Source organism: Rhinolophus sinicus, chromosome 14 (assembly GCF_057876585.1).
Source record: "Rhinolophus sinicus isolate RSI-liver-muscle chromosome 14, RSI-T2T, whole genome shotgun sequence".
NCBI lineage: Eukaryota > Metazoa > Chordata > Mammalia > Chiroptera > Rhinolophidae > Rhinolophus > Rhinolophus sinicus.
Genome location: NC_142514.1, coordinates 112,018,762 through 112,040,499, shown reverse-complemented (window position 1 = coordinate 112,040,499; position 21,738 = coordinate 112,018,762). Strand labels below are relative to the sequence as shown.

Here is a 21,738-nt window from a genome sequence, read left to right as displayed (position 1 = left end):
TCTTTGACCCGGTCGTGCTTTCTTTTTGCAGTTGATACCCAATTTCAAAGCCTTGTGATCAGCGAATGTGCTTGGTATGATTTCAATCTTCTCAAATGTGCTGAGGTTAGTTTTATGTCCCAATATATGGTCTATCCTTGAGAATGTTCCATGTACACTAGAAAAATGTATAGTATGATGTTTTAGGATGAAGTGCTCTATAAATGTCAATTATGTCCATTTCATCTAATGTGTCATTTAGGGCTGCTATTTCATTATTTATTTTCTGTTTGGATGATCTATCCATAGCTGTCAATGATGTATTTAAGTCCCCTAGTATAATTGTGTTTTGGTCAATTTCTCCCTTTAGTTATGTTAATAGTTGCTTGGTATATTTCGGTGCTCCCTGATTGGGGGCATAAATATTGATGACTGTTAATGTCTTCTTGTTGCATAGTCCCCTTTACCATTATGCAATGTCCATCTTTGTCTCTTGTTACCTTTTTCACCCTGAAGTCTATTTCATCTGATATCACTGTAGCTACTCCTGATTTTCTCTGGATACCATTTGCTTGGAGTGTCAATTTCCACCCTTTCACTTTGAGTCTGTGGTTGTCTTTGTAGCTGAGATGCGTCTCTTTGCAACAGCATATTGTTGGGTTTAGTTTTTTCATCCAATCTGCTACTCTGTGCCTTTTTATTGGTGAGTTCAGTCCATTTACATTTAGGGTGATTATTGATATGTGAGGATTTCTTATCATTCTATCTTTAGTTTTCTAGTAAGACTGTATCCCATTATTTCTTTGCCTTTTTGTTGTTGTATATTATTGCTGTGTGGTGGTATTCTATGATGTTTCCCTCTCTTTGTTCTTTTATTACAGTACATATTTCAGTTCTGGATTTTTTTTGAGTGGTTACCCTTAAGTTTATGTAAAAGAAAGTTTGACATTTAGAGTATTCCATTTTCTTCAGCATGCTTACTTTCTCCATTCCCATATTCCATTTCAGGCCTTTATTCTCCCCCTTTTTATGTTTTGGTTGCCACAAATTGTCCCTGTTGATGGTGGTCGAATAGCCTTCTTTAGTATTTCTTGTAGAGCAGGTCATGTATTAGAAAATTCCCTCAGCTTCTGTATGCCTGGAAAGGTCTTTATTCCTCCTTCATATCTAAAGGATGTCTTTGCTGGGTATATTATTCTTGGCTCATAATTTCTCTCTTTCAATATTTTGAATATTTGATTTCACTCCCTCCTTGGCTTGCAGAGTTTCTGCTGAGAAATCTGATGATAATCTAATGGGCTTTCCTTTGTAGGTTACCATGTGCTTTTCCCTGGCTGCCTTGAGGATTCTTTCTTTGTCATTGATTTTTGACAGCTTCAGTACAATGTGCCTTGGAGAAGGCCTGTTGGAGTTGAGATAATTAGGTGTTCTATTTGCTTCTTGGATTCAAGGATCCAGTTTTTTCCACAAGTTTGGGAAGTTCTCATTGACTATTTGTTTGAATATATTCTCTGTTCCTTTCTCTCTTTCTTCTCCTTCTGCTATGCCCATTATTCTTATATTGCTCTTTCTGATGGAGTCAGAAAGTTCTTGTAGAGTTCTTTCATTTCTTTTAAGTCTCAAGTCTCTTTTTTCTTCCATCCGTGTCATTTCCAGGTTTCTATCTTCGATGTCACTGGTTTTTTCCTCCATCTGGTCAACTCTACTACCTAAGCTGGCTATTTCATTCTTAATTTCTTCTATTGAGTTCTTAATCTCCAGAAATTCTATTTGGTTATTGTTTAAAATTTCAATCTCTTTTTTTAAAATGTTCATGTTGTTCTTTGATTGTGTTTCTGAGTTCATTAAGCTGCCTTTCTGTGTTTCCTTGCATCTTGCAATCTTGAATTCTCTGTCATTTAAGTCACATATTTCCATACCTTTAAGTTCCTTTTCTGGAGACTTTTCACTTTCTTTCTGAGCTGTCTTGTTGCCTTGGTTATTCATGGCAATTACTGATTTATTATTTCTCTTCCTAAACATCTACAGGAGTGTGTTCTGCAACAGGGTGACAGGAAGAGGTCTTTCTTTTGTTTTCCAGTGCGTGTTGGTAGAATGTTTTATTTTCTCTCCGACTGCAGCCTTTTTATCTCTCTCACACTGTAGTGTTATGTTTTCTCTGCACTAGGCCAGCTTCTCCTCTGTTAACAGTTTGCCTGGGTCATAGGGCACCGCCTCTGTGTGGGGATGTGGAGAGCCTTTGAAGTTCCATATCTCTTCCTACACCAGATTCAGAGCCCGTGTGTTTCAGCAGTTCTGTTTACTCCTGCAGGGATCCACCCAGATAGGTGGGGACAGGGGCAGGGTGAGTTGTGAGAACTGGCCCAGAGCAGTGGTGGCGACCATCACCATAGCTGGTCCTGCTTCCACAGCTCCCTCCCCTTTGCCGGAACTAGTTGGGCTGCGAATCTGTGTCTGCCGTCCACAGTTCTCAGAACTGCAAATATTGTTCTTTTGATCTGACACTGCTACTGTTCGCCTTCTAGCACCGGGCAGCTGGGGGCGGGGTGAGCTCTAGGAGGGTAGGGACGGGGCAGCAAGTCTCAGTGCCTAAGGCTTCCATTCTCTGGGACAGTGAGGGCTTAAACCACCATTTTCAGCCTCCTTCCCTCAGTCTTTGCTCCGAGGTCTCTGCCATGAGCGTTGGGTTCAGCCGTGTTGTATGTTGTCCCCTCAGCCCTGTGGGCCATAAACAGAACCCTAGCAGTCCGAGTTCCTCTCTGTCCTGCAGCTGCGTTACTTCCGGGATGCAGCGAGCTCAGAGCACTGAGCTATGTCTGCGTCCTGTGCCCCCGTGGCTCCATCTCCGCACTTCTCCCTTCCCTCCTCCCCCTCTCGCGCAGTTTGCCCACCTTTAGGTGAATTCAGTAGTGAGTCTCTTCGTCTTACCTGTCTGCTGTGCAGGGAGTCCTTTGTGGAGTTATAGTTTTTCAATTTGTTGTAAATTCCAGTGGAGATTTCCAGAGGCTCACCTCATGCCGCCATTTTGATAACATCTCTGGAGTTTTCTTTATGGGAACATTTTGATCACAAATTTAATTTCTTTAATCATTACAGGGCTCTTCAGATTTTTTATTTAATCTAGTTTTAGTTTTGATAAGTTATGTTTTTCGAGGTATTTGTTCATTTCCTCTAAGTTGTTGGATTTATGTAGAGATAGTTGTAAGTACTGTTTCTTATTACTCTCTTCTCTTTGGAAATACATTAAAACAGTTTTTTTCTAGAACCATTTGATAGTAAGTCGTTCTCATTCCAAGTACATTAGTGTGTTTTCTACAAATATCATCACAATATAACTATCAAAATCAGGAAATTGATTTTGATGCATACTACCATCTATTATTCCGCAAACCCTTTTAAGTTTCATTGATTGACTATATACTGTTTTTTATATAGGGAAAGGATCCAGTACAGAACCGTGTGTTACATTTAGTCATTATATTTCTTTGGTTCTCTTTGGTCTGGAACCATTCTCAGACTTTCTTTGATTCTCAAGAACTTGACGCTTTTGAAAATTGCAGGCCAATTATTTTGTAGAATGTCCCTTTTTGAAATGGAGTTAATCTGATGTTTCCTTTTAATTAGAATCAGCTTTGTATCTTTGGCAGAAGTGAAGCTTTGTTCTTGTCCTTGTACCTTATCCGAGGGTATATGATTTTGATTTATCCCATTACTGATCTTGTGTAGTTTGATCACTTGATTTAGTTGGTGTCTGCAGACTTCTCCATTGCAAAGCTATTGTTTTTCTCTTTATAACTATCTTGTGATTGTTGCTTTAAAACTACGTAAAGATCTCATTGTTCATCATGTTTTCAGTTTATACATTTATTTATCATATCAGTTTGGACTCATGGTTTTCTAGTTTAACATTAGGTTATAATTTATCATTCTTTACTTTAGTTTTGAAATGATCCTAGATTTCACTAATGGGAGCTGATTTCATGTCCTTTTAACAGTACACTCTTCCTTTCCTTTTGGCATGTGAGGAATTCTACTCATTTGGTGCATTCCCTTGCCTAGTCTTGGAATCAGCCATTCTTTCACAAAGCCCCAGTTCCTTTTAGTAGGCAATGATATTTAGTGGACAAGATCTGGGCTAGGTATATTCATTGCTATTGGGATGTCACTGCTTCTAGGCCCTCTCAGTGGACGAATTTCAAGATACACATACACCTTTATAACTACAGTGCGTGGCCCTGTTTCCTTGTGGATCCATTCCTCACCCTGCCGAGGCTCTGACTCCCCAAGCAGAGTCACCCCCTGCACGATTGCCTTCCTCATCCTGCTGAAACCGTAGTGCCTGCCCCTTATGTGAACAGCCAGCCTCCTTACCTGTTGGTCTCTCATACGCCATACCTGGCCGCTCCATGTCAATGACACCCTTTAGCTGTTTGGGCTTTGACACCCGATGCTAAGCCTTTCTAGACAATGTCTAATTTACCTAGCCTACGCTCTGACACCCCAAGTAATTAATCCTACATGGATGGCTCTTTCACTCTGCTTGGGCTTTCATGTCCTTCGTTAAATTTATTCCTAGGTATGTTTTTCTTTGGGATGCCTTTTTAAATGGAATTATTTTCTTATTTTCTTTTGGATTGTTCAGTGGCGGTGTATAAAAAAACAACTAATCCTTGTGTGTTCATCTTGTACCCTGCTGCTTTGCTAAAATTCATTCATTAGCTCTAATAGCTTTTTTGTGAATTCTTTCATACTTTGTATGAGCAAGATTATGACATCTGCAAATAGAGATACTTCTTCCTTTCTAATTTGGCTGCCTTTTATTTCTTTTTCTTGCCTGATTGCTCAACTAGAACTTCTGAACAGCAGTGGGAAATGTGGACAGCCTTGTATTGTTCCTGAATTTAGGGAGAACACTCTCAGTCTTTCACCACTGTGTGTTCGCAGCGGGTTTTTCGTACCTTCACTTTTCTTAACAGTAGCATGGCATTCGGCCTGGTAGATTTAGCGTAGTTTATTTAATTGATCCTTTATTGCCACACTAGGTAGATTCTGATATTTGCTATTACTGATAGTGCTCTAGAGAATAGTATTGTATATTTGTCATTTTACACACGTGAAAGAGTCTCTACAATCTAGATTCCCACAAGTGGAGATTGCTGATTTCTCTTTACTTTCTGATTCTGTTACCATGTCCTCCTACCTTTAGCTCCAGATTAAAGTAGAAAATTTCTGTGGCATAAAAGGACTATTACTAGCTGGTCCAGGCATCAGGACATGGATGTTGTGGTTCTTGGAAGTGGTGGAGGTAATGTTTTAGAGAAATAAAACTGATAGTAGTGTACAGTTATTTGGGAGACTTACTTCTGAGGAGGAATGAAAAAGGTTTTCCATTCAGAACAACCAATGTTTTCATTGAGGACTACCAGAAAAATCAGGTAAATTTAGAAAACAGTAATTTTAATATTAGCAAAGAGCTACAGAAGCAACTAGGACAAAAGATTTGAAACTTCTGGAAGTGAGAGAACCTTTCAGAGTTAGCTGAGGTTTGGAGTTGTGTTTTCCTGAAAAGAAGCAGCTAAGAATTAGGTTTGTCTAAGGCTGAGGAATACTGCTGAGTGACAGTAGAGCTTTTGGTGGTCACACATGACTAGAATGACAAAACCCACTAGTCTCGTAATTGAAAACCCAGGAGAGACACTCCTTAGATTCAGTGGCTAACCAGACAGAAGTAGATTGATTGAACCAACTCCACTCTTAATTGGATTAGAGTTATCAGCCTCTTTCATAGCAGAAAAAAGGATGAACCCACTCTTAGTGAGAGATGCTTTTCTATGCAGTGCCCAGTATTCAGTCCTGATAATTCAGACATTACTAGTCCTGTGAAAGCAGAGAAACTTCTCATCAACTAAGAGAAAAATCATTTTAGAAGCAGATTCTCAGATGAGCCGAATATTGAGTTAACAGATAAGTTCTTTAAAATAATTAAGCCTAGTCGCTTAACTACAGCAGTAGACCACTCACACCCACTGGAAAGGCTAGAATTAAAAAGATGTTAGCAAGTGTTGGTAAGGATTTGGAGAGATTGGAATCATATATAGCTGGTGTGCAGCTATTTTGGAAACAGTTGGATAGTTCTTCAAGAAGTTCAGTATAGAGTTACTATATAACCCAGCAGTTCCACTTTTGGGTGTATACCCAAGAGAAATGAAAACATACATCCACTCAAAAACTTGTACGTGAATGTTTATAGCAGCATTATTCTTAGTAGCCAAAGAAATGGAAATAATCCAAATAATCATTATTTGATGAATGGATAAACAAAATATAGTATGTATATCCATACAACAAAATACTATTCAGCCTTAAAAAGGAATGAAACTCTGATATATGGTACAGTATGAATAAAACCTTGAGACTATTATGTTAAATAGAATAAGCTAGACACAAAAGGACAAATTTTGTATAATGCCACTTATATGAGGTATCCAGAATAGTCAAATTCATTGATAGAGAAAGTAGAATAGATGATACCAGGGAAGGGGTATGGGCAGGGTGTAGAAGTTATCGTTTAATGGATATAGGGTTTCTGTTTGGGATAATGAAAAAGTTCTGGACATAGATAGTGGTGATATTTGCAGAATATTGTGAATGTACTTAATGCCACTAAATTGTACACTTAAAAATTGTTAAAATGCTTAATATATTTTACTACAGTAAAAAGATAAATATTTTTAGAAAGAAATGAACTAATGAAAATGTTTTAAATTTTATTATGATGATGGTTGCACAACCTTATAAATGAGTATACTTAAAAGCCATTGAATTACACATTTTAAATGGATGGTATGTGAATAATGCCATCTCAATAATAATCTTAAGTATTAATATTAATGGACAAACAGGTGAAAATTGTTACCCGAGTAAAGGTGAAATAGGTATAATATGGAATTGGATCATAGAAAACAGAAAGGAAGGCATAAGCAATAACTGAAGATTTAGTTGTTTACCAAAATTTTCCAAAATTGATTAAGATACCAACTCTTAGATTCAGGCATCTCTCTGAATCCCAAGCAGGGTAAACACAAAGTAAAGCATTCCTGGGTACATCATAGTAAAACAGCTCAAAACTGAAAACAACAAAAAAACCTGAAACAGTCAGAGATGGGTAAAATTACACAGTGCCTTCAAAGAAACAACAAAAAGCCTGACAGCTGTCTTCCCAACAGGTTGAATTGGAGGAAGGGAGCTAGACCACTGCAGCTGACAGTAGTTCACGCAGGAGCTAGGCATTGGCAGTGCGAATAAATTGGAAGAGATGGATAGATTCTTGTGAAGTAAGTTAGTGGTTCAGACTGGCATGTGTCTACCTGGCGAGACACAGAAAGACTTGCCTAGAGTATGCCAGTGCGGATACTTTCAAGGAAATAATTTCTCTCTAAATCCTCAACTTCCACATCTACTCTTTTCTAAAATTGAGCCCTCTGGTGGAAGCATTGCCATTTCTCATGTCCACTTCTTTCTACAATTACTCTTCCTCCATTTGCTAATAAAGGCATACCTCTCTTGAGATACGTTGCCTCAGAATATTTTTAAAAGCCTCCAAATTGCATAAGAAAGGAATATTTTTTGAAACATTGGTATTGATGTACAAAAAATAAAATTCTAATGACTAGGTATCAGATTCTTTTGCAAGTCAGATCGTTTCCAATTCTTTGCCATCGACATAATTGATGACTAGTTTGATGCATTATTAAAAATAACTTTTTGTTAGATTATGATGTATTTTTTTAGGAAATAACTCAGGAGGTACTCAAGGAAATGAGTAACATAAGAAAAACTTCCTCCAGTTTTATCTACTTACCTGAGTAAGATTTTTCAGGGCAAAGACATAAATTTAGAAAAATAAAAAGTAAAAATAAAATGGATTGTGATTTATAATTGGAAGGGAAAAAGTTTCATCCACTCATTAAGAGTTTCACATACAGTAAAATTTTACATATTCATATGTTTTTTATGTTGTTTTGGTAAGTTTTATGCTTAAAATAATTTGGATAACTCAACTCTGGTAAAATAACCCTTGAATTTTATATAAACAAACAATTTTTAAATGTTGAACGTACGTATACATATTTTAAAGAAGTAGGATAAAGGAGAAATACAAGACTTTCAAGCATAAAGGTACCATACATTGGTCGTAGATTTTTGTTGATTAACTGAAAGATAACAAGTTCTTCATTGTTTAAGAAAAATTTGTTTACAGTTTTTCAAAATGGGTGATGGTCGCTATCACATCACCATAGAATTTAGGTTACATTGGAAACATTTCAAAGAGTGAAGTCACAGATTTAACATTAATAATGAAAAGTTTTAATTTTTAACTTATAAATATGCATGGATTTGCACAGTTTTCAAAAGTATTTTAGCAAGTGTCTGAATAAAATCTTTTAAAGATCATTGGCATGGCCACCAGTAGAATGAGGCAAGGAGACACTTCGGGTACAAAATATAACGAGGTCTCACCCTCAGGGTCCTACAAGCATGCTTATGAGACTCTTGAGTGTGTGCCTCCTTAAATCATGCACCCTAGGTGTCTTCTTGTTCATCCTAGTCCCAACCCTGATCACATAATAAATTTGTGAAAAATTGGCTGTGTAAAAAAATATTTGCAAATATCAATCATTTTTCATTAACTGCTTTTGTTTTTTTAGGGTGGGATTAAAAACTCAGCCTGAATCAAAATGCCCTGAACTGCTTGCCAATTACTGTGACATGTTGCTAAGAAAAACACCATTAAGCAAAAAACTAACCTCTGAAGAGATTGAAGCAAAACTTAAAGAAGTGGTACAGAAATCTTTTTTCTTAATTTCAAAAGTTTTAATTACCTTACTTTGAATTCGTGTTTTGCTCATAAGACTCTCTGTGATAGTATCAAGTTTTTAAAAATGTGTAACTAATATGAAGTTTTACAGTGCAAGGTCTCTATAAGGCAGTTATTTTTCTTCCTGGAAAAAAAATTTTTTTTAATTTTTTATGTATTTAAGTGTGTTTTTCCAGGATTCATCAGCTCCAAGTCAAGTAGTTGTTTCAATCTAGTTGTGGAGGGCACAGCTCACAGTGGCCTATGTGGGGATCAAACCAGCAAATGTGTTGTTAAGAGCGTCACACTCTAACCAACTGAGCTAACTGGCCACCTCCCACTGAAAATTTTTATTCTATAGCTTCCAGAAAGGGAAACAGCATTTAATTCTTCCCCTTGATCAATTCTTTTTGGGTAATTAAGTTCTAGTACCTATTAAAGGACCAAAAAAAAAGGGTGGGAGGGCAGGGAGTATGGTGCTGATGGTGTTTGGAATGATTATTGAAAGACTGGGAGTTTTTACTTCTGTTTTTGTGAGAGTCCAAAATATATAACCAGGTATGAGTGAGAGTAGATGCTTTCATTTTTGTTTGTCTCCTGGTTGTTAGTGTAATGTCATATAAGTCTAGGAATACAAAGAGGAAAATAATAAAGATATAGAGAAAGTATAGACTAAAAGGCCTAGACGATTAGTGTCAGAAAAAGGTGAAGAAGATCTGTAGAAGAGAAAGTTGGGAGGAACCATTGCTTTTCATGTAAAATTTTACCATGTTTTATATAAAATTTGAAAACTTGATGTTTCTAGGAACGAGAACTTGATGTTTCTAGGAACTCTAGGAACGAGTTATTTGGTTATAGTTTCAAAATTTGCTAACTTTAGAAGTAAAACATAGTGTATCAGGACTGGTTACTTTTCAGAGATGGGCAATTTAGTAGGCCTCTCTCTGTATATGCTTATATAAATTTCTGAATTTTGACAATTGGGAGATATAGAGAGGTGTAAATGAGAGAGATGGCTAAACATATATGTAAATTGACAGTAACATTGTTTTCTGTACAGCTCTTGGTACTCAAATACGTACAAAACAAAGATGTTTTTATGAGATATCACAAAGCTCACTTGACACGACGTCTTATATTGGACATCTCTGCTGATAGTGAAATTGAAGAGAATATGGTTGAGTGGCTAAGAGTAAGTACTTTTTTAAAATATTTGGTTTGCTTAATATGGTTCATATATAACCTTAAGTAATACATTTTGGTGATATCTTTAATGTCGAAGAAATAGGGAACATTTTATAAGCATATAGCATCTGTTATATAAAATAAAATGATATCTAATAAAGTATAGTTTCTTAATAAAGGCTTTTAGTGAAGTACCTTTGCTCTCATTAGAACTGACCTTATTAAATAGGTTACAGGAAAAATAATTTCATTTTTAAACTATTTTCTGTACTATAGAGATGTTTGTAAATAAATACTTCTACATAGCAAAAAGAACCAGCAGGTAAAGGTGATGGCTTATTTAGGGTAATCATTGCTAATTGTGACTACATTCCCAAAATTCCCATATGTTGTCTTTTCTTTTCAGTTTGTTTTAATGGAATTTAAGTTACATTAAAATATGTCTTTCATTTATATTTATATTTCAAATTACAGATGTTTCTTCGTACTGTGGGATAGTAAAAATTACTTTGCAGACTGAAACCATGCAGATAGATCTTAATATTAACAGTCAGTGGGGATAATAGTTTTGTGACTGATTTCAGAAATTTTTGTCAAAATATTAAACTGTCTTTCTGTTATAACTATATAGGAGAAAGAAAAAAACTAGTAAAATTAGTATGTATTTAGTACACTAATTTAAAACATAAACTTTCAGAGTTAAAGTATTTTATTTCCTTGTAAAAGATAAGAGTAGTTAGGGAAATGTTTGCAATTCATATTTCTGATAGTGCATCTAGAATATATAAAGAACTCTTACAACTCAACAGTAAAAAGACAACTCAATTAAAAATGGGCAAAGGATTAGAATAGACATTTCTTCCCAGAGGATAACAAATGGCCAACAAGTATATGCAAAGATGCTCAACATCATTGATCATTAGGGAGATGCAAATCAAAGCCAAAATGAGGTACCACTTTACTCCCACTAAGATAGCTAAAATAAAAAAGACACACTAATGTTGATGAGAAAGTGGAGAAATTGGAATTTTCATGCATTGCTGGTGAGAGTATAAAATGGTGCAACCACACTGAAAAACTCTTATGTAGTTCCTCAACAAGTTAAACATAGAGTTGACCCAGCAGTTGTACTCCTAGGTAATTCCACTCAAGAGAAATGAATATGACCACGCAAAAACTTGTACAATGAATGTTTATAGCAGCATTATTCATAATAGCCGAAAAGTGGAAAAAACCCAAAATGTCAGTCAGCTGATGAAAAGATAAAATGTGGTCTATAAATACAATGGACTATTATTTGGCAATCAAAAGAAATAAAGTCCTGATACATGCTACAACAAGGATGAACTTCGAAAACATTATGCTGACAACCCAGTCACACAAAAAACACATAATGTATGATTCCACCTATACAAAATGTCCAAAATAGCCAATTCTGTAGATACAGAAAGTAAATTAGTGGTTCCCAAGGAGCTAGGGGAGGGGATCAGGGGAGTGACTGCTGATAAGTATAAAGATTCTTTTTGGGGTGATATATATGTCCAACAGTGACAGTTGCATAACTCCATAAATACTGTACAAAGATCCACTTAATTGTACACTTTAAAAGGGTGAGTTTTGTGGTAGATGAATTATATCTCAATAACACTATTAAAATGAAGAATAGATTGACTAGCAATTGCCTTCTTGTCATGTAATTTGCAATACAGAACGAGCATCTTTTGTATGCCTTGGGGAGTTGTCATACTCTCTATAAGTTTGGATCAGCTTTCAGCCCTTGGTCTTTTGGTCTTTCAATGTCATGAAAGTTTTTGCTGGTGTCACTTTCTCTGGGGCATCTTATCTTTTTTTGTCACTTATCTTTTTCTCATTTATGTTGACAATTTACCTTCATTAAATTGCTATAGTCTTCAACGTTGGCAGTATCAACATTACAACCACAGTCAGCTCTGTTCTGTTTTATTTTAACTTCCAGGATTATTTTCATTGGTACAAGTTTATCATTTTTGTTGGCCATTTTTGTTAATGTCATATGGATTTATCACTGAAAGACAAGGATACAATAAAACTATATGCTTTGCCGTCTGGGTAAACTGAATCAACAGAAGACTAACAGATTGTTGAAAGAAGTATTGTGATTGATCATTGATATGATGTGCTTTGTTATTTGTATAGTGATTTGTAGATTGAGGAGCTAGAGATGAAGTTTGTACTTTACGCATTACTGACATTTAACATATAGTGGTACTGAGAGTTGAACTGTATTGTGAGTGAATTGACTGGTGCTATTTATCTATTCTGTGGTAACTGAAATTCATGCATATTTCAATCATGCAAAGAAAACCAGGCTTGCTTGTACTACCCTATTGGTATTAAGAGTGAAATTTAATAGATATTAGACTACAAACATTGTAATAAAAGAGAGAGGAAGAATTTTGTATTAAAGCATCTAAGATGTAGTTTTCCTTTAAAATTTTTACTAGTAGTATATCAGATTGTATATTATTTATTAAATCTTCTGTTTTTGGTTTTCATAGGAAGTTGGTATGCCAGCAGATTATGTAAACAAGCTTGCTAGAATGTTTCAGGACATAAAAGTATCTGAAGATTTGAATCAAGCTTTTAAGGAAATGCACAAAAATAATAAATTGGCTTTACCAGGTATTATTTCATAATTTATGTATATAATACATATATATATATATATATATATATATATTTAAACTTTAAAAAAGAGTATCTTTATTTTCCAATAAATTGAAAATAAATCTTGGCAGTAATACATACAAAGATGTTACAAAGACCGTATTCCTTGAAGACATCTTGCAAAACAATTTAGATTTGCTAATTCTTATTATGGAAACAAAAGGACACTTTTTAACAAAACTTTATAGTCATATTTATTTTTCACCAAAAGCTTACCCTGTGTGTATGTATATTTATTTTGAGTTTTATCCATTGTTAACATTATCTACTTTTTTTCTAATATTCTTGCCTATAGCTGATTCAGTTAATATAAAAATTTTGAATGCTGGTGCCTGGTCAAGAAGTTCTGAGAAAGTCTTTGTCTCACTTCCTACTGAACTAGAGGATTTGATACCTGAAGTAGAAGAATTCTACAAAAAAAATCATAGTGGTAGAAAATTGCATTGGCATCATCTCATGTCAAATGGAATTGTAAGTAGATTGTGTTAGTTCAGCTATTGGTTTGGCTGAAAGTAGCAGAACTCCAGATAAGAGCTGCTTAAACAAGATAGATCTTTGCTTCTCTCAAATGTAAAAGTTTGAGCAGGTCCAGTAGCCTTGGACCTTGAACTTGTTAGGGACATAGGCTTCTGGTTATATCACCATTCTTCAGGCATTGTCCTTGTTTGCAGAATCCAATATGACCCTCACTATGTCTGTCTTCCAGTACAAAAGAAAGATGAGGGTATATTTCCTTTAAGGGCAACTTCTGGAAGTTTCCTCCAATATTTCCACTTATATCTCATTGGCCAGAATTTAGTCACATGGCTAAATTTTGCTCCAGGAATCTCTGGGAGATGAGTCATTATTTTGAGCAATCATTAAGGTCTGCTAAAAATTTTATTACCATGTAAAAAAGAATGAATGGATATTGGAAGACAGCTACCAGTCTTTGCCATATATAAGCTCATGTAAGAGATAATGATGGTAGATAGATGATCATCATTATGAAGAGATTCTTACTGGTTTTTTAATTATTTTATCTATCATAGATAACATTTAAGAATGAAGTAGGTCAGTATGATTTGGAGGTAACAACGTTTCAGCTGGCTGTGTTGTTTGCATGGAACCAAAGACCCAGAGAGAAAATCAGCTTTGAAAATCTAAAACTTGCAACTGAACTCCCTGATGCTGAGCTAAGAAGGACTTTATGGGTTTGTTTTATGTGTTTTGTTTTTTAAAGTGTATCCTCTCACATAACAGGAAATCGTGTTGGCTTGCTTATAATTAATTTATGAATTCATTACACACTCAAGTGACTTTTAATTAAGAAAAATACACTAATGAGGTATTTATGGAAAAAAGGAAATTGAAAACAAGCAAGTTACTAAGATGGAGACAGGCCAAAAAAGGGTGGGGTGAAATTGCGTTGGTTACCGGTGAGGAGTGTGATGAAAGATTTCGTAATGAGAATGTGTTCAAAGATTTTAAGACGACCAAAAATCTAAGACAACTGTGGTCGTTTTGAAGTCTCGTAAAATGTCTTCATTAGCCTCCTTGTTCATACCTACATTCTCAGCATAAATGATTACCTAGAGATAAACAGCTGGTACATAACTGGCAGGTGGTGTTTGCTGTGGGTCATACGTGATCAGTTCCTCTAGTTTCTTGTCTTATATTGTAAAGAGAACATTTATAGCTTCCTTATAACCAGCTCTTTTCTCCTCATTCCCTCCTTATTGTGCACTTACTTTGTTATATTCATGGAGGTACCGAATAAAAGTTTGAATTCTGAATTTGTGCTTATAATCCTTTCTCGCCTATATTGGTCATGTTGGAGAATTGATCTTTGTATTTAGTGGTATTTATAGATGCTAATTGTTTCCTCTTTATTCTTCATAGTCTTTAGTAGCTTTCCCAAAGCTCAAACGGCAAGTTTTATTGTACGAACCTCAAGTCAACTCACCCAAAGACTTTACAGAAGGTACACTCTTCTCAGTGAACCAGGAGTTCAGTTTAATGTAAGTTTTACGTTGGTTGATCTAAAATAAAACTACCTTGTTTGAATTTTAGTGCTTCATTTTTAGCAAAATAATTATTTTCCTTACGTGATATTTAAAACACATCCATATACTGTCATCACTCTAGATTGATGCCATTTAGTTGTCAAACATATTAATGAACTGGAGATGTTTACTTCTTTACATATTTTTCATGAATACATTTTGGTGTCTGACATTCTACTATAATGCTTTTCATCTTTAAAGTAAACCATCCTATTGCATTTTAAAGCAGTGTTATCCACGCAAAGCATTTTTTGTCCTTAACATCTAGTTAGAAGATAATGCTGAATTACAACCCGTATATCTTCAATTATCTAATCGATTTCATGGCAGTATAAATTATGTTAAGTTTGTTATTACAGGGAGTATAGTCACCCATATTTTATTAACAGAACCTTTTTGTGTTTTAGGAAAATCGTAGGGTTCATTTTAAATAAAGCTATGTGTTGTTCATTTGTTACTTTTCCTTTAAACAGTTCTGGATATTATTTTTTAGAATATTTCTAACTCTTATCTCAGACATTGTTTCTATAATATGTTTAAAAGGCCTTTCACTGTAAAATATTTGATTAAATGTTTTTTCTAGAAAAAATGCAAAAGTTCAGAAAAGGGGTAAAATCAACTTGATTGGACGCTTGCAGCTCACTACAGAAAGAATGAGAGAAGAAGAGAATGAAGGAATAGTTCAACTAAGAATACTAAGAACCCAGGTTTGTAATATTAAGACAGAATGTCTAAATTTTGAAAAAATTTGACTTTGTTGATTTTTTTTTTTAATCTTCAAACCTTTTTTGAATTTAAAAGCATGTAGGTATTCAGACATTTTGTAAGGAAGATCTAATATTCATTTTACTGGAATTTAAAAATTGTATTGACAGCATTCTCTTAGCTGCTGAAAGAGATGTTGTCTGTATGGCTTGGTGGACTCTGGTAGGTTCTGTTGGCTGGGCAAAACCTTGGTTTTAGGTTATGTCTTCCTTTGACCACACCTGAATAAATGTAACTCAGCAACAAATTACATTTCTAGGATTGACATATTTTTAATTTTATTTAAGACTTGTAATTCCATTGTAATGTGAAATTGAGAAACTTTTTAAAAACATTTTAAAGCTAGAATTGTGATACCTTCTGAACGTGATAAAGAATACCTATTGTAAGCTAATATATGACAACTTTAACTTTAGAAACAGTCTTACTAAAATCAAGTTTTCCCACTTTTACTATTTTTATTTAATATTATTTGAAACTACTGGCCAATGCAATGAAATACGAAACACATAAGAGGAAAAGACTAAATTTTTTATTATTTATAGATCATATAATACGACAAAGGAGCAGAGAAAATATGAATACATAAAAATTGCTTTTCTAATTAGGAATATACAAAGCTTAAAACTTAAGAGGAAAATAACAGAAGAAAGCATAGAATTCAAAGTATAGTTTTCAGTGAGTTTTGATAAATGCATATATCTATGTGACCATCAGATCAATTAAGATACAGAACATACCTGTCACGCCAGTAATTTCCCCATGCCTTCCATCCAACCAATCTGCCTACTTCCAACCTATCTGATGCCTGTCACCACTGCTTAGTTTTTGTTTGTTTGTTTGTTTGTTTGTTTGTTTGTTTTATTGGGGAAGGGGAACAGGACTTTATTGGGGAACAGTGTGTACTTCCAGGACTTTTTTTTTTTTTTCCCAAGTCAAGTTGTTGTCCTTTCAATCTTAGTTGTGGAGGGTGCCGTTTAGCTTCAAGTTGTTGTCCTTTCAGTCTTAGTTGTGGAGGGCACAGCTCAGCTCCAGATCCAGTTGCCGTTTCTAGTTGCTGTTTCTAGTGGCAGGGGGCACAGCCCACCATCCCTTGTGGGAGTCGAACCAGCAACCTTGTGGTTGAGAGGATGCGCTCCAACCAACTGAGCCATCCAGGAGCTCAGCGGCAGTTCAGCTCAAGGTGCCATGTTCAATCTTTAGTTGCAGGGGGCACAACCCACCATCCTTTGCGGGAGTTGAGGAATTGAACTGGCAACCTTGTGGTTGAGAGCCCACTGGCCCATGTGGGAATCGAACCGGCAGCCTTCAGAGTTAGGAGCACGGAGCTCTAACCGCCTGAGCCACCGGGCTGGCCCCATCACTGCTTAGTTTTGCCTGTTCTCATCTTCCTATAAATGGAATCAGACAGTGTATGTTCTCTTGGTATCTGGCTTCTTTTGCTCAACAGTCTTTAATGATGAGGCCAAATAACTTAATGAGTGAATTTTTCTCATATTACTATCAAGTTGACTGAATTTCATTTACAAATTCAACTAGGAATGTTTTTGGAATTTCACAGATTGATTCTCAGTTTTATCAGAAGGAATAAATAGTTGAGAGTGATTGAAAACCTTCAAAAATATAAATAAGGTGGTGGTGGTGGCGGAACTTGCCTCGCCCAATATTAAAATTTATTAAAATATCTACAAAAAGACAACAATGTGACAAGCAGATTGACAATAACTCAGAGTTAAACCTTATATCTAAGTTTAGACAAACTTTACAATAAAGGAAATCATTTCCACGGCCCATGAAAAGGGAATGGATTATTCAATAAGAAGTTTTGGGAAATTGTACTCTTGTGGGGGGAAATCAGGATATATTCCTAATTTATGGCTGCACCAGGGTAAATTTCAGTTGGATTAGAATTGTATAAATCCCAGATGTATAATGGGATGGCAAGTATAGTTACATTGTAAGGTGTGCAGAGAAAATGGTTTTTTTGTTTTGTCTTAAACTGATCCATAGTTATGCCCAATCCAGTAACCCAAGCTGTCCCTTTAGGTAATACTGAGACTTGCTTATTTCTCCCTTATCCCACTCCACCCATCCCCATTCTTGGCTGTTTTCACAGAAAGCTTCTGGATGTGTTGAGAGTGAGAGGAATTCATTTAACCTCATAGTGGCAGTAAAGGGATCATCATATTTACACAATGGTGACAGTGTCCTGGGTTCTTGCTCTTGGCAGCAATGGAGTGCTTTATCTGTCACCTATCGGATTTTGACTTTCTGTTGCTATCTCCTGCTGATGTGTGTAGCAGATGAACCATGATTTATTCTTTTTCCAGTTGGTAAGGACCACATAGTCTCTTCCCTACTCTGACTGCCTGTCCTCTGCTCTTACTGGGCTCTTGAGCTCTCTGAGACTATGCCAGCTCTTCTGTGTGGCGCCCTTGGCCTACATGGAACACTGGCATTATCATCTGCTGCTGCAGGATCACCCTTTCCTGCCACTAAAGGACCCATGGCAGGTCCATCAGCTCTAAACTCTGTGTCGTGTGGGAACTGAGAGATTCAGGAGTGCTAATTGTTTCTGTCACATTCCACTATTCAAGTGACCTCCAGTATATTAAATAGGGACAGAGCTAGAGCCCCTGCGCTTTGTTTTTTCCTCTTGACTTCTTTAACACAACCTGTGATCTTAACCTCTAGCAAATCTAGAAGAGGAGAAATTGGGACATTTACAATGGTTCCTCTCCTTCTCCCTGGGTCCTGTAATATTCAAGCGCCTGAAGGGATAGTCTTTCCCTGTTCTTTCTATTTGCACTCTTGACATAACCCCCGTGATCAAGATCTTGGCATCTGGATATATTGAGAATGGGAGGTGTTCCCCTGACCTCCTAGTGACAGTGAAGGAATCCTCGTGTCTAGACAAGGGAAGTTGAATTATGCTGACTCAGTAGTGCCTGCCTTCCAAGCCTTAATGCTTTGCTACAAAACTCCATTTTGAATGTTAAAAGTAATTCTTACCTTATTTTCTGTTTTCACATTTCCTTTATAAATAAGTCTAATCTCCAGCAAGGCAGATAGATGCCTTTTGTTGGCTAAGGAGAGAGCTTGTACTGCAAAAGGCAAAAGAGAAAAGAATATTTAATAATTTTCTAATTATTACTATTACAAGCTTAATAGTAATTAATTAAGAAACCATCAAGGAAAAATATTGATAAAATTGACTTAGATGAAAAAATGCTTACTCCTGAAAAAAGTTAAAACATTTCATTGAATCAGTACACACTGAAGATAATATTTATAACAAGTACAATTTATTTATCTGGTAAATATATAGAGAGTAGTAATGACTGATTTTTAAAGCAGACACTATCAGCCTCCTACACAAATAACTGAGTACAAGGGGTAAGTATGTGTAAGGGGTTTGTTGTATTTTAATTGGTTTTTTAACACATTACCAGTTTATATACATATGGTGTTCACAGGTAAGATAAAATTTTTCAATGCACATGGTATGGAAAAAGGAATGAAAGGAATTGGCCAAAACATTAGTTATAGCACAGAGGTTATAATTTTGCTTCTCCTCATTTATTAAATCTCTATAATCAGGTTTTCTTTTATAGTGAGAAAAAAACTATTTCTGTTTAGTAAAAGATATTAGTCTCAAGATTAATTTCCTGATGATTTCTAATAATTTTGGATGGATATTAGATAGAGGATGAAATACATAAAAGTCACTTTTTGTTTTGTTTTACTTAAAACAATATAGTAATACTTTTTCATTTTTATTTTTTCTTTTAGGAAGCTATCATACAAATAATGAAGATGAGAAAGAAAATTAGTAATGCTCAGCTGCAGACTGAATTAGTAGAAATTTTGAAAAACATGTTCTTGCCACAAAAGAAAATGATTAAAGAGCAAATAGAATGGCTAATAGAGCACAAATACATCAGAAGAGATGAATCTGATATCAACACTTTCATATATATGGCATAATTTTGAACATCATGAACAATATTAAGAACCCAAATTTTGGAGTGCTTGGGCAGTAAGTTGTAACAGTTTGTGCTGGAGGAAGGTTTATTTGGACTTTGATTACATAACTGTTAAAATCTCTGCCTTACCTAACAAAACAACTATATTTTACCAATCACATTAGTTAGCATGACGGCATTATACCTTCATGTTGCAAACTCTGACGGCATGCTGTTTTGTGGAGAAACTTGCATTCATGAAGAGCCCTTTATGAACTTTTAAAAGTAAATTTGATTTATACCCACCAGAAGCAATACAGTTGGGAAGGGTGAAGGCGGGGTTCTTATTGCTTTTCTCTTTTTTTCCTCTCTTACAAAAATGTACTTGCACAACGAAGGATCTTCACTGAATTTGTGCACTGAAAAGTGCTGTTATGTTTGTGCACTGAAAAATGCTGTTATGTTTTGTTTTAAAAATGCAATTAAAACTAGAAATAGCACTCTTGGTTTCTTTTGATCAAAGGAGTGAGCTGGTCTACACAAGATTGGGAAAGGGCAGGTTAGGTGAGAAGATAAGTATTTAGTAAGTATCAAATTATTTGTTCAAATACTGCTTCAGTATAACTGGATTTTAATGGTGACCTAAAAATGGTATTAAATTTTACCAACTTAAAAATGTTGGCTTTCTTTAAGCAGGAAACTGCTGTTTTAGTTGTTGGTTGTTAAATGATAATGAGTTTTTTATCTTATATGTCTGGAGAGCTTGTTTTGAAAAAGTGAAGCCTATATTAATTGTTGCTTCAGTTGTTTAAGAAAATGTATGGAGATAGGTCATTTTGATTGCAGAGTCAAAATAGCAAAGGAAACATTAAGTATGTTAATAAACACACTTAATATACTTAATACCTAATATTTATTATGCTATACCCAAATTTATTAAAACAAGGCAGAAATCTCTTGCTCTCATATAATACAGTTATGTAACTGATCTCTTAATTTGTAGCATAGAAATATTTTGGTATTTTAAAGTCTCTTGATTAGAGATTTGTAGCCTCAGGTTTTTGGAAAGGAAGACATTCTGTTTTTAAAAGTAATAAGTATTGGTGACCTAGGAGGAAGAGAAAAACTACAATGTAAGACCTGAAAAGCATAAACAAAATTGTTGCAGTTTTAATACGAGCAGTAAGCTTGCCAAATATATGTACATACATATTTATATATTTTAAAAATAAACATTTTTAAAATGTTCAGAAGGCAACACTTACCTTGTTCCTTTAGTAGTCAATCTAAAGTAGCAATTTCCTAGTTGCTGGTGACTGAATACCCTGAGTAGGGTAGATTTTAGGATTTAAGGACGTGACAACTTCAAAGAGAAAAACTTATTCCCCATTGGGAAAGAATGGCTCAACGTGGATTTTTATTACGGTGCACATTTCAAATTTTCTTGCAAATTACTTTATATTTTGTTTGATATTAAGTAAAATTTTAAACATATGATTTTGAAGATAGTAGGAAATGCAGTGCTGGAGCATTGAAAGTCATACTTGATTAACATACAGTAATTCCAAGTAATCTGTCCCCAATCTCAAGAGGTGCTGTGAGCCGTCTGCTGAAAGAGAGGAAAGCAAATTTAAAACACGTAAGGTTTTGCTGGTCATAGTCAAACACCTGTTCTGAAACTCATAGGAAATTGGAATTTTCTTAATAATTTAAAATCTTACACTTGAGCTCTAAGGTAGAATACGTCAATTATTAGACCGAGCATATTGGGAAGAATTAAACTCAATTAGTGCTCACCATTTTCTCTAATGCTAACAGTGGATAAATTTTTTAAAATTTTGTAATAATTGTCCTTATGTTTAACAGATAGTTTGGTATTGGCATATTTGCTTATCCAATACAAGAATGCCAAAGTAAGAAACAATGGAAGGGAATATTACAGGCCATTTTTTAAAGTTTAAGACTTGTTTTAAATCATAATTGTTCTCAGAACTTTTTTGGAACTTGTAATCATTTGGGTCACTTAATTTACGAATGAGAGCCATAATGTTTTGATTTATAAAGGCAAATTTAACAAAAAGTGGATAACTCTAAATCCATAACAAAGTTTTCTATTAAATTTTATAAACTTTTTAATAGCTAAGTATGTCCTAATTGTATTTGGGGGGATAGAACAGCAGTAAATACAGTAGATTCAAAGTTTTCATCATTTTTTCCGTCATGGACACAAAAGTTT

At 35.0% G+C, this 21,738-nt stretch overlaps 1 protein-coding gene across 3 annotated transcripts in view; it reads left to right on the top strand.

Moving 5' to 3' along the window:
- Positions 1 to 20,002, top strand: part of CUL5 (cullin 5) — an 84,653-nt gene extending 64,651 nt beyond the window's left edge. For 2 of the 3 annotated variants that reach the window (XM_019718720.3, XM_019718721.3), the window contains 8 exons: positions 8,688 to 8,820; positions 9,897 to 10,028; positions 12,559 to 12,682; positions 13,023 to 13,198; positions 13,759 to 13,920; positions 14,609 to 14,727; positions 15,356 to 15,479; positions 19,330 to 20,002. In XM_019718720.3, coding sequence (XP_019574279.1) covers positions 8,688 to 8,820; positions 9,897 to 10,028; positions 12,559 to 12,682; positions 13,023 to 13,198; positions 13,759 to 13,920; positions 14,609 to 14,727; positions 15,356 to 15,479; positions 19,330 to 19,524 — 1,165 coding nt within the window. In that variant the 3' untranslated portion in view covers positions 19,525 to 20,002. The remainder of the gene's footprint in view (positions 1 to 8,687; positions 8,821 to 9,896; positions 10,029 to 12,558; positions 12,683 to 13,022; positions 13,199 to 13,758; positions 13,921 to 14,608; positions 14,728 to 15,355; positions 15,480 to 19,329) is intronic. The other variant, XM_074335529.2, reaches the window with a different exon arrangement.
- Positions 20,003 to 21,738: the final 1,736 nt, after the last annotated feature.